This window comes from Lynx rufus, unplaced genomic scaffold (assembly GCF_022079265.1).
Source record: "Lynx rufus isolate CCGP_SWC_20201006 ecotype Redwood Valley unplaced genomic scaffold, mLynRuf1.p SCAF_12, whole genome shotgun sequence".
In the NCBI taxonomy this organism is placed as follows: domain Eukaryota; kingdom Metazoa; phylum Chordata; class Mammalia; order Carnivora; family Felidae; genus Lynx; species Lynx rufus.
The window spans coordinates 36,859,181-36,873,577 of record NW_025814826.1 but is presented as its reverse complement, the minus strand read 5'-3'; the positions used below and the strand labels follow the sequence as shown (position 1 = coordinate 36,873,577).

The 14,397-nt window shown below is 36.9% G+C and overlaps 1 protein-coding gene across 1 annotated transcript in view; it reads right to left on the bottom strand.

The window, feature by feature from the left end:
- CNBD1 (cyclic nucleotide binding domain containing 1) overlaps positions 1 to 14,397 on the bottom strand; it is a 489,467-nt gene that overhangs the window by 150,870 nt on the left and 324,200 nt on the right. The window contains exons 7-8 of the mRNA XM_047073787.1: positions 3,093 to 3,230; positions 1,753 to 1,885 (exon numbers count right to left, since the gene is read on the bottom strand). Of these exons, the coding sequence (XP_046929743.1) occupies positions 1,753 to 1,885; positions 3,093 to 3,230 (271 nt within the window). The remainder of the gene's footprint in view (positions 1 to 1,752; positions 1,886 to 3,092; positions 3,231 to 14,397) is intronic.

Sequence of the window (14,397 nt, the reverse complement as noted above, 5' to 3'; positions counted from 1 at the left end):
AAAAAAAAAGCACAGGAAAGAAATTTGGAACAAATTTAGTAAAGAGTTATAATCTCACCAAATTATTTTGTTTAATGTTTATTTTTGAAAGGAGAAAGGGAGAGAGCGCATGAGCAGGAGAGGGGCAGAGAGAAAGAGAGAGAGAGAATCCCAAGCAGGCTCCATGGTGTCAGTGCACAGCCTGACACAGGGCTTGAACCCATGAACTGTGAGATCATGACCTGGGTTGAAACCGGGAGTCGGCCACTTCACTGACTAAGCCACCCAGGTGACCCTCACCAAATTTAACAAGTTTATTAGAGAATCTTAGGTTTTCAAGCATAACCTTGCCTGTAGTCATATTTACTTTTTTCTTATAAAACAACCCTCCATATTGGTGCTATGCTGTACCTCACTTTTCTATTATACGTTGACTCACTCAAAGGACATCTTTGCCAGGTTTTCCTTAACTTCACCATATTTTTATCATTAACAGTCACAGTATGGAATTAGCAACTCAGACTCATTCTTTTTAGAATTTAATTTTAAGTTTATCTGAAATATTCACCTCCTCCTAGTGCTATATCCCTCACTACACTTAACGGCTCTGAAACTTGAAATGGAAGTATTTCTCTCAAACACTACCTCTTCCATTATAATCTTAGGTACTAAATACTCCACTGTTTCACTAAGAGAAAAGCCAGGCAAGGCTACAAACCTCTCTCTATTATCTTTTATTGGGAAATAGGGATTCCTTACTGGAGGAGATCTAAGGCTGCTCTGACCCACCTACCACAGTTCCTCTTGTATCAGTGTCTTAGTCAGTTTGGGCTGCTATAACAAAATCCTATAGACTGGGCGGCTTAAACAACATTTATTTCTCACAGTTTTGGATACTGTGAAGTCCTAGATACAGATGCCAGTAGATTCAGTGTCTGGTAAGATCTCTCTTTCTTATTTGCAGATACCTGCCTTCTTGTATCCCCATATGGGTAAGAGAGAGAGAGATCATCTCTCTCATGTCTCTTCTTATAAAGGCACTAATCCCATTCATGAGGGCTCCACTCTAGTGACTTAATCACTTGTCAAAGGCTCCACCTCCAAACAGCATCATATTGGGGATTAGGCCTTAAACATATTAATTTTGGGGGGCATAAACATTGAGTCCATAGCAGGTGACATTTCTTACTAATGGGCTCTCATAGATAGAAACAATTGTACAAAATGACTTAATGCTGCCTACGCTTTTTTTGTATGTGTAACCAGGAAATCCACACATCCCTGTCATGCTGAATATTGGACATGATGGCAGCTTCACTGGTGCTACCCCTTAGCTCAGGCTCACCTATTCTCTGTATTTTCCACTGATAATGTATAGCACAGGTACAGATAAGGAAACTTGCTGCTTAAGTAGGCATTCAATCAGGAGAACAGGAAAAATGGATATAACTTCTCACTGTATTTCTCCTTCTTTGGTCTTTGATTGTAAGGACAATAGAGCAAGAAGGGCAGAGCCATGGGAAAATATAGAGAGATGTGGAAATAAGGCCAGTCCTAAGATCTTCAAGCCAATACAGAATGATTTTTTAATAAAAAAACAGGCAGGATTCTAAATGTCTAATTAAAAGGTCACATTAAGTAAATTCATGTGCTTAAGTACATTAAGTAAAATAATATGAAGAAATGTTATATCAAACATTAAAACAATGAAAAATTACAAATGCCAGTACTATGTTATATAAAGAAGATGATTCAAAATTGCATTAAACTCACCATGACCTGGAGGAAATTTTTTCCATTTAATGAGTGCAACTAGCTCACATATGGATAAAGTCGGCCACTCCTCATAATATGGACATTTATGAATTAATTTCATCTTTTCTTTATTTTCAAGCTTTATGTTTTCCTGAAAAAGTCATTAAAAAAGAAGGAAAATGTATAGCAGATAGATAAATGGCGTAACAGGAAAATAAAGGTTATATAGCACAAAATACATTTGAATTTTATAGGAGCATCATTCCAAGACCACATAACCATATTGAAATTTTAGTCTTCTGGTGTGCTACTAAAATTATATTTTCCCACCTTTCATAATATTTTTAGACTTCCATAAATATTTTTGCATTTCTTAAAAATCTTGTCATAATCCAGACTAAACTCAAAAGTTGTACATGATAATATCAAATAATTGATACTTATATTTTGAAAATAAAACATACCAAATATTGTTAGAAGTGAGTGACTCTGAATTCAGGGATTTGGAAGGAAGTTGAATTCTGAGATAGTCGTCTGTACCACTGACACTGAGACCACTATATCAAAAGAAATCCTGACTACTTTTAGAGACTTAAATCAAGAAGATGGATGACTCACCATCTCCCTCCAACCAAAGAACCCAACTGTAGCCGATGCCAGTGCCTTATTGCACCAGCACCAGACTTAGACCCTTTCAAGAAAAGCTGACAGAGCAGAACAATGGGGGCCTTTTGATGCAGTCACTTATACAAACTTTCTCTGCCATCAGGTGAGGAGAAATCAAAAAAGCAAAAATTTTGTATTTGACTTAAGGAGAGTAAGTTGGTAAACTTGAAGTAAATAAATTATCTTAATGTAGCAGAATTAGGGGATCAGAATTAAGTTGTGATCACCTATTCATGCAACTCTGGGTTTTGAATGTCTATTAAAGCAATAAAATAGCATGATAATTATTCCCAACTGTTTTTTTTTTTTCAGGTGGACTGTACAGATTTAGAGATCTGTCTGTATGATTGTCTGGTATCCCTAACACATGACATGCTGTTGACAACCAAAACATGCTTGTTGAATGAATATATGAAAAAATGGATGCATAAATGAATGGATTTAAAATTCATGAAAAACCAAAAGTGCTCAAAATACACATAAAATATATTCATAGAGACCTTTCTTTCTACTTCAACTACCCATCATCATCAGAAACTTAAGTAATATTCACCAAATAAACCACATTTTTATTGTCTCCAAGTCAAGTTATATTAAAAAATAAAAGAAATGTGGACATCTTATGTCTAGAGGCAAAACTTAGCTTGAATTTATACATCTATTGTGTTAATATAGATTAGATATGATCATACCGATTTTAACCTCACATAATCCTTTGCTGGGATTTTAAGAATTTCACAATCTTCTTCTGTGATCACTGAGTACTCCTTTGTGTCTGATTCAGTCTGAGCTGTAACTTCCAGGGTTCCAAAGGTACTCCATTGTCGAAGCTATAAAAATATGGAGGCAACTTAAACTTCATTATCATTCATCAACATAAAAATACCACTGATTGTGACAGGAGCAGTCTAGAAGAGTCTGCAAAAGCACTGATTGCAGGTCAAACTCCGAGTCTATGAAAAAAGGGGATCTAAACAGTCTTGCATGGGTGTCATACTTCTGCCCAATGTTACCTTGCCAGGGCAAGAAAAAATTCCCATTTTCTCACTAGCATGAAGAAAATAACTGTAAGAATAGATCTTCTGTTTTACCCACTGATTCATTTTAAGTACATAGAATAATGCTTGGAACATAGTAGCCATTCAATAAATATTTGTTGAAAGAGTGAGGAAATAGAACTTATATACTTGGTCTTCTGCTTATTTTATTATCCTCATATGTTGGTAGTAATAATGAAAATGAATATAGTGTTATGCAATATATAAATCACTGGCATATATATACACATGTAGGATGTCCTAATTTATTATGTAAAAGATAAATATTTAGCATGCCAAAATGTTACTCTAGAGTACTTAATTGTAAATAAGATATATATTATAGATAGATAGATAGATAGATAATTATAGATAATGTATATCTATGAAATTAAGAAGCTTCTTAGGGAAAACATCAGGTCTATATGGTTGATGGAGAGAACATCTGCTCCTACATTTCAGATCCATAGAAAGGCTGAACAGTTATCTTTTTAGTTGAATGGATAGCTGAGATTTAATCTGCAAGTCCAGAAATAAAGAGGGATTTTAAACAGTCACTGCTGAAGCAAAGTGGTTCACAGTGATATCAGACTAGAATAAAGGCCAAAGGGGGTGAATTCCAGGGTTTGTCATACATGTGGGAATAGGAGATGAGACTTAGAACCATGGAAGGTGAGGAACTGGAATTGGGCCTTCTTGCATAAAGTCTAGGAACTTGGAGGATCACCTATATGTGAAATGGAGGCAACAAAAACTTTAACCACTAATCCAGCTGTGGAACTGGGAACAGCTGTCATAAAATCAAGATTCTAGGTCTATAAATTGTGTGAGTGCAAAGTATACATTTACAAATAGTACAGGACTCAAAGCTAAAAGATTACTGTAAATTCTGTTACACAACTAGAAAAACAGCTAAGATCCAGGAAAGTATAAATTTAAAACCTTAGGTATGAATTGAGGAAAAAAGGAACTCACATAGGAAGCAATCCCTGCTAATAACAAAATCACAGTAAAAAATTATAAGCCTCGCAAGTGAAAAGAAAAACCCTACAATGGTAAGTCAACAAAGAACTTTAAAAAATGAACAACATAAAGAAACTATATACAATTAATATATTAGATTATGAAACCAGAGAATGACATTATGGAAGCAAAAAGGCATTTTGCAAAAGAACAAAATTAAGCTTTTTAAAGTAATAAAGTGTTATTAAAAAAACTCAATGGACACATTGGTTAAAACTAAAGAAACAATTCATGAAATGGATAAAATATGAGAAAAATCATTCAGAATAATCATTCAGAAGGAATCTGAAATGAGATTTTAAAAGATATGGAAGATAGATGGAGACCATTCATCATACAGCTACTACGATTTCCAGAAGAAACCAAAAATAATGGGAGAGGAGTAATTATTACATTAAGTGATAATGGCACTAAATTTTCCAGAATAGTGAAGAGGTGAGTCTTAGAAATGAAGTAATACACAACATCTCGATGTATATTTGTATCTTGCATTCCTGCTCAGGTTTTGGTGTAGTCCATTAGTCTTTCTCCTCCACGTCCCCCTTCATTATCTTGTTAGACATCAGAAAATTCAAGTAGATAGTTTTTACATACATTTTTCCAGATTTTCTAATTGTTTTTAGGATAAGACTTAGTTTGAATTACCTAATAAGCCCTTATGAAAGCAAAAGTCCTCCACAACTTTGAATAATATTCTTAAGGTTTTCTTTCTTGATGCATTAACCAATATCATCAAACTCCTTAATATTATTAGGAAAATATTACATTTCTAATACCCTTTACACACTGTATGTATGTAAACATTGTTTACACTCAATTATTGTATAGCTGAATTATTTTTAAAAATTACTAATATTTACACTTCCATTCCATTATATAACTATGGTCACCTTCAAAGTACTCAAAAAAAGAGGACAGGAAGATGGCGGCGTAGGAGGACGCTGGGCTCACCGCGCGTCCTGCTGATCACTTAGATTCCACCTACACCTGCCTAAATAACCCAGAAAACCGCCAGAGGATTAGCAGAACGGAGTCACCAGACCCAAGTGCAGACGAGAGGCCCACGGAAGAGGGTAGGAAGGGCAGCGAGGCGGTGCGCGCTCCACGGACTGGCAGGAGGGAGCCGGGGCGGAGGGGCGGCTCGCCAGCCAAGCAGAGCCCCTAAGTCCCGCTTGCAAAAGCGGAGGGGCCTGACGGACTGTGTTCCGACAGCAAGCGCAACTTAGCGTCTGGGAGGTCATAAGTTAACAGCTCTGCTCCGAAAGCGGGAAGGCTGGAGGACAAAGGGAGGGTGAGCTGCGGAGCCCCCGGACGACAGAGCTCAGTTTGGCGGGGAACAAAGGCGCTCGCCAGCGCCATCTCCCCCGCCCATCCCCCAGCCAAAATCCCAAAGGGAACCGGTTCCGGCCAGGGAAATTGCTCGCTCCACGCAAACACCCAACTCTGTGCCTCTGTGGAGCCAAACCTCCGGCAGCGGATCTGACTCCCTCCGGCTGCCACAGGGCCCCTCCTGAATTGGATCACCTAAGGAGAAGCGAGCTAAGCCTGCCCCCCCTGCCGCCGTGCACCTTGCCTTCCCACCCCAGCTAATACGCCAGATCCCCAGCATCACAAGCCTGGCAGTGTGCAAGTAGCCCAGACGGGCCACGCCACCCCACAGTGAATCCCGCCCCTAGGAGAGGGGAAGAGAAGGCACACACCAGTCTGACTGTGGCCCCAGCGGTGGGCTGGGGGCAGACATCAGGTCGGACTGCGGCCCCGCCCACCAACTCCAGTTATACACCACAGCACAGGGGAAGTGCCCTGCAGGCCCTCACCACACCAGGGACTATCCAAAATGACCAAGCGGAAGAATTCCCCTCAGAAGAATCTCCAGGAAATAACAACAGCTAATGAGCTGATCAAAAAGGATTTAAATAATATAACAGAAAGTGAATTTAGAATAATAGTCATAAAATTAATCGCTGGGCTTGAAAACAGTATACAGGACAGCAGAGAATCTCTTGCTACAGAGATCAAGGGACTAAGGAACAGTCACGAGGAACTGAAAAATGCTTTAAATGAAATGCAAAACAAAATGCAAACCACCACGGCTCGGATGGAAGAGGCAGAGGAGAGAATAGGTGAACTAGAAGATAAAGTTATGGAAAAAGAGGAAGCTGAGAAAAAGAGAGATAAAAAAATCCAGGAGTATGAGGGGAAAATTAGAGAACTAAGTGATACACTAAAAAGAAATAATATACGCATAATTGGTATCCCAGAGGAGGAAGAGAGAGGGAAAGGTGCTGAAGGGGTACTTGAAGAAATTATAGCTGAGAACTTCCCTGAACTGGGGAAGGAAAAAGGCATTGAAATCCAAGAGGCACAGAGAACTCCCTTCAGACGTAACTTGAATCGATCTTCTGCACGACATATCATAGTGAAACTGGCAAAATACAAGGATAAAGAGAAAATTCTGAAAGCAGCAAGGGGTAAACGTGCCCTCACATATAAAGGGAGACCTATAAGACTCGTGACTGATCTCTCTTTTGAAACTTGGCAGGCCAGAAAGAATTGGCACGAGATTTTCAGTGTGCTAGACAGAAAAAAATATGCAGCCGAGAATCCTTTATCCAGCAAGTCTGTCATTTCGAATAGAAGGAGAGATAAAGGTCTTCCCAAACAAACAAAAACTGAAGGAATTTGTCACCACTAAACCAGCCCTACAAGAGATCCTAAGGGGGACCCTGTGAGACAAAGTACCAGAGACATCACTACAAGCATAAAACAGACAGACATCACAATGACTCTAAACCCGTATCTTTCTATAATAACACTGAATGTAAATGGATTAAATGCGCCAACCAAAAGACATAGGGTATCAGAATGGATAAAAAAACAAGACCCATCTATTTGCTGTCTACAAGAGACTCATTTTAGACCTGAGGACACCTTTAGATTCAGAGTGAGGGGATGGAGAACTATTTATCATGCTACTGGAAGCCAAAAGAAAGCTGGAGTAGCCATACTTATATCAGACAAACTAGACTTTAAATTAAAGGCTGTAACAAGAGATGAAGAAGGACATTATATAATAGTTACAGGGTCTATCCATCAGGAAGAGCTAACAATTATAAATGTCTATGCGCCGAATACCGGAGACCCCAAATATGTAAAACAATTACTCATAAACATAAGCAACCTTATTGATAAGAATGTGGTAATTGCAGGGGACTTTAACACCCCACTTACAGAAATGGATAGATCATCTAGACACACGGTCAATAAAGAAACAAGGGCCCTGAATGAGACACTGGATCAGATGGACTTGACAGATCTATTTAGAACTCTGCATCCCAAAGCAACAGAATATACTTTCTTCTCGAGTGCACATGGAACATTCTCCAAGATAGATCATATACTGGGTCACAAAACAGCCCTTCATAAGTTTACAAGAATTGAAATTATACCATGCATACTTTCAGACCACAATGCTATGAAGCTTGAAATCAACCACAGGAAAAAGTCTGGAAAACCTCCAAAAGCATGGAGGTTAAAGAACACCCTACTAACGAATGAGTGGGTCAACCAGGCAATTAGAGAAGAAATCAAAAAATATATGGAAACAAACGAAAATGAAAATACAACAATCCAAACGCTTTGGGACGCAGCGAAGGCAGTCCTGAGAGGAAAATACATTGCAATCCAGGCCTATCTCAAGAAACAAGAAAAATCCCAAATACAAAATCTAACAGCACACCTAAAGGAAATAGAAGCAGAACAGCAAAGGCAGCCTAAACCCAGCAGAAGAAGAGAAATAATAAAGATCAGAGCAGAAATAAACAATATAGAATCTAAAAAAACTGTAGAGCAGATCAACGAAACCAAGAGTTGGTTTTTTGAAAAAATAAACAAAATTGACACACCTCTAGCCAGGCTTCTCAAAAAGAAAAGGGAGATGACCCAAATAGATAAAATCATGAATGAAAATGGAATTATTACAACCAATCCCTCAGAGATACAAACAATTATCAGGGAATACTATGAAAAATTATATGCCAACAAATTGGACAACCTGGAAGAAATGGACAAATTCCTAAACACCCACACTCTTCCAAAACTCAATCAGGAGGAAATAGAAAGCTTGAACAGACCCATAACCAGTGAAGAAATTGAATCGGTTATCAAAAATCTCCCAACAAATAAGAGTCCAGGACCAGATGGCTTCCCAGGGGAGTTCTGCCAGACGTTTAAAGCAGAGATAATACCTATCCTTCTCAAGCTATTCCAAGAAATAGAAAGGGAAGGAAAACTTCCAGACTCATTCTATGAAGCCAGTATTACTTTGATTCCTAAACCAGACAGAGACCCAGTAAAAAAAGAGAACTACAGGCCAATATCCCTGATGAATATGGATGCCAAAATTCTCAATAAGATACTAGCAAATCGAATTCAACAGCATATAAAAAGAATTATTCACCATGATCAAGTGGGATTCATTCCTGGGATGCAGGGCTGGTTCAACATTCGCAAATCAATCAACGTGATACATCACATTAACAAAAAAAAAGAGAAGAACCATATGATCCTGTCAATCGATGCAGAAAAGGCCTTTGACAAAATCCAGCACCCTTTCTTAATAAAAACCCTTGAGAAAGTCGGGATAGAAGGAACATACTTAAAGATCATAAAAGCCATTTATGAAAAGCCCACAGCTAACATCATCCTCAACGGGGAAAAACTGAGAGCTTTTTCCCTGAGATCAGGAACACGACAGGGATGCCCACTCTCACCGTTGTTGTTTAACATAGTGCTGGAAGTGCTAGCATCAGCAATCAGACAACAAAAGGAAATCAAAGGCATCAAAATTGGCAAAGATGAAGTCAAGCTTTCGCTTTTTGCAGATGACATGATATTATACATGGAAAATCCGATAGACTCCACCAAAAGTCTGCTAGAACTGATACATGAATTCAGCAAAGTTGCAGGATACAAAATCAATGTACAGAAATCAGTTGCATTCTTATACACTAACAATGAAGCAACAGAAAGACAAATCAAGAAACTGATCCCATTCACAATTGCACCAAGAAGCATAAAATACCTAGGAATAAATCTAACCAAAGATGTAAAGGATCTGTATGCTGAAAACTATAGAAAGCTTATGAAGGCAATTGAAGAAGATTTAAAGAAATGGAAAGACATTCCCTGCTCATGGATTGGAAGAATAAATATTGTCAAAATGTCAATACTACCCAAAGCTATCTACACATTCAATGCAATCCCAATCAAAATTGCACCAGCATTCTTCTCGAAACTAGAACAAGCAATCCTAAAATTCATATGGAACCACAAAAGGCCCCGAATAGCCAAAGGAATTTTGAAGAAGAAGACCAAAGCAGGAGGCATCACAATCCCAGACTTCAGCCTCTACTACAAAGCTGTCATCATCAAGACAGCATGGTATTGGCACAAAAACAGACACACAGACCAATGGAATAGAATAGAAACCCCAGAACTAGACCCACAAACATATGGCCAACTCATCTTTGACAAAGCAGGAAAGAACATCCAATGGAAAAAAGACAGCCTCTTTAACAAATGGTGCTGGGAGAACTGGACAGCAACATGCAGAAGGTTGAAACTAGACCACTTTCTCACACCATTTACAAAAATAAACGCAAAATGGATAAAGGACCTAAATGTGAGACAGGAAACCATCAGAACCTTAGAGGAGAAAGCAGGAAAAGACCTCTCTGACCTCAGCCGTAGCAATCTCTTACTCGACACATCCCCAAAGGCAAGGGAACTAAAAGCAAAAGTGAATTACTGGGACCTTATGAAGATAAAAAGCTTCTGCACAGCAAAGGAAACAACCAACAAAACTAAAAGGCAACCAACGGAATGGGAAAAGATATTTGCAAATGACGTATCGGACAAAGGGCTAGTATCTAAAATCTATAAAGAGCTCACCAAACTCCACACCCGAAAAACAAATAACCCAGTGAAGAAATGGGCAGAAAACATGAATAGACACTTCTCTAAAGAAGACATCCAGATGGCCAACAGGCACATGAAAAGATGTTCAGCGTCGCTCCTTATCAGGGAAATACAAATCAAAACCACACTCAGGTACCACCTCACGCCAGTCAGAGTGGCCAAAATGAACAAATCAGGAGACTATAGATGCTGGAGAGGATGTGGAGAAACGGGAACCCTCTTGCACTGTTGGTGGGAATGCAAATTGGTGCAGCCGCTCTGGAAAGCAGTGTGGAGGTTCCTCAGAAAATTAAAAATAGACCTACCCTATGACCCAGCAATAGCACTGCTAGGAATCTACCCAAGGGATACAGGAGTACTGATGCATAGGGGCACTTGTACCCCAATGTTCATAGCAGCACTCTCAACAATAGCCAAATTATGGAAAGAGCCTAAATGTCCATCAACTGATGAATGGATAAAGAAATTGTGGTATATATACACAATGGAATACTATGTGGCAATGAGAAAAAATGAAATATGGCCTTTTGTAGCAACGTGGATGGAACTGGAGAGTGTGATGCTAAGTGAAATAAGCCATACAGAGAAAGACAGATACCATATGGTTTCACTCTTATGTGGATCCTGAGAAACTTAACAGGAACCCATGGGGGAGGGGAAGGAAAAAAAAAAAAAAAAAAAGGACGTTAGAGTGGGAGAGAGCCAAAGCATAAGAGACTGTTAAAAACTGAGAACAAACTGAGGGTTGATGGGGGGTGGGAGGGAGGGGAGGGTGGGTGATGGGTATTGAGGAGGGCACCTTTTGGGATGAGCACTGGGTGTTGTATGGAAACCAATTTGTTAATAAATTTCATATATATAAAAAATAAATAAAAAAAAATAAAAAAAAAATAAAATGAGTCTCTTGTTAGGCAAAAAAAAAAAAAATACTCAAAAAAAAAAACTTTCAAACTAGAATTCTATTAACTTAAAATAGGAATATAGAGTGAGGAAAAATAAGCATCAAGTTAATTTTTGACATCACGTGAAACAAATTTAAAAAGATTAATTTCACTTAGAACAATAGTGAATCCAAAGAGGAATACAAAACAGTTGATAAAAAATGTAAATAGTTGATAATAAATGTAAATAAAATTTATTAATATATAATAATTATAAAATAATTATAAAGTAACTAACATGAGATACCTTTAAAATAAAATAGATTTAAAATACTTTTAGAACAGTAATTCCAAAGAGAAGAGCAGGAAGATTTAAAAAAAAATACTGAGAATATACTTTGGAACTAGGAAAGACAAAAAAAAAATATATAGCTTTTCTTAGTTAAAATTGCAAATTTAGTAACATAGAAATAAGAACATTATGGATGGAAAAAGAAAACACAATGACACAAAAATAAATTGATGAAATCTACTATGTCCCTAATAATATCTAATAAACACCTATAATTTGACTTTGGGCAAATTGGTTCAGTTGGTTAAGCCTCCAACTCCTGACTTTGGCTCATGGTTGTGAGATCAAGCTCTGCATTAGGCTCCACACTTCTTGGGATTCCCTCTCTTTCTTTATCACCTACCCCCACTCACGTGCACTCGCACTCTCTCAAAATAAATACACATTTACAAAAAATAGATTAAAAATAATTATAGAAAATGACAAATTATTAAAAAAATATTTTCCAGAAGAGAATAACTAAATAAACCACACACAAAAGAAACATTCTCAATCTTACTAGTAAACAGAGAAATGTTTATTCATCTATGAGACTGAAAATATTAAAGTACTCTAACCTATGAGACTGGGGCAATACTTTTCTTATATAACTCAAGAAACTGTAAAACCTTTTAAAATGGGAAATAATCTGGCAATGTTTACTAAAATTAACAAAGGATATATGAAATGTTTTATCCAGGAACATATCTCTTAGGATCTACCTTGTAGAAATGCATTCTTAAGGATGTACTTATAAAACAATGCAGCACATTTTAATAACCTCCAACTGGAGTATTTTTAAATAGCCACCAGTTAATGTGTGTGTATGTGTGTATACAACTAAATCTAAATTTTTACATACTGTTTAAAATTAGTGACATCTATGTACCTTACCCTTTATGAATACTTATAGTGGTAAAAAGACAAATAGCAGTGAAAATATGTTGAAAATTTTAATAAACTGAACAGTTACAAAAATGGTAATCTATATAAATTTATATAATTGTTTATATGTTTATGTTAGCTCAGAGAAAGTTGTACAAGTGCAAATACCAGGCTATTCAGGGGAAAGGTGGAAGTAAAATGACAAAAAAGACATTACCTTTTCCTTAAAACTCTATTTTCTTTCAATTACAGAGTGAGTTTGTATTAAATTTTAAGTTTTGGACATTTTAAAAGACGTTTAAAATAGATTCAAAACAACATGCTGTGTTATTTTCCACACCTGCATTCTCTCTCTTGGTATCTTTATATTGATATATGAAACATCTTTTTTTTTAATTTTTTCTAATATTTGTTTTATTTTTAAGAGACAGAGAGACAGAGTGTGAATGGGGAAGGGGCAGAGAGAGAGAAGGAGACACAGAAAGCAGGCTCCAGGCTCTGAGCTATTAGCACAGAACCCAATGTTGGGCTTGAACCCACCATCTGTGAGATCATGATCTAAGCCAAAGTCAAATGCCCAACTGACTAAGCCACCCAGGTTCCCCAATATATGAAATATCTTAAATGATATATATTAGATGTGTATAGTTATCTCTGAATGATGAAAGTGCAGACAACTATCATTTTCTACTTAATACCTCTCTGTATTTTCTGAAAATTTTAATGAATATAGTAATTTTGAAATCTGGCAACATTACAAAGCTATTTAAATGATATACAGCTCAATGTTTCTCAATTTTGGGGGAAACACTCATTAAGGTTAGGTAAATAATCCTATTTTGCTGTAGATAGATGTTGGAAGTGCACAAAGGGAGCTATTTCTCTCACTTCTAAATTCTCCTATTATTTTACTGAAAAGTAAATTGATAATTACATTTATTGGGAAATGATGTATTCTCATGATTAAAAATTTTTACACTTCTTTACTAATACATGACCCAAACATTTGGTGCTGAATAATATGAGTTGGTATATCCATTAAGATTTCTTTTATATAAAAACATTGTTGAGGTTTGTTTCAAACTGCATTTTACACAAATGAACTTTTTTGAAAAACAGTAGACTTCTACAGGTATAATTTTTGTTCTCCTTGTTTTATTTTTCCAATGTGTCTAGCTTTCAGGCATTTACACATTAAATAAGATCAATAACTAAAATTAGAATTGCTATTTTTAAACCAAGGAAACATCATGTTCTTAACCCTGTGGAACATATTTTTTTCTCCCTATGGGGCTGAAGAGGCAGATAGCAAATACAAATCCTCTCTAGATAGGGGTTCATAAATTTAGTCCAAGGATGGACTTTTGGAAGATTCTTGAACTCCTAATATCTCATGCCACAGTTTGTGATTATTTGTAAATTTCCATTTATTTCCTTGAATGACTTTCTATAGCTTTCATGAGATTCTCCAGGATGTCTATGTCTCAGAAAAAATTACATTTCCCCTATGACTTAAATGGCTTATGTAGAAAGTACATTCTCATAACCAAATAATGTTGTACAATAAGAAAGTGATATGAAAATGTCACATTTCATAATCTCTTACATGCTTATGGAGGATTTTGGTCATATTAGGGGTATATTGTGATATCTAAAAGGTAGAAGCAGGAACTAACCTGAATGTGAGGACAGTCTAATTGGGACCTAACTCAACCCACTAGTTGAGAGACTGGCCTGTCTACCTCAACAGAAATTCCCTGAGTACATTGATACCAAACCTATATGCTGAGCCAACGAGGAAGACATTTCCAATTACAGGAAAATAATTGATATTTGAAGAATATATGAAAAGCTATGCATT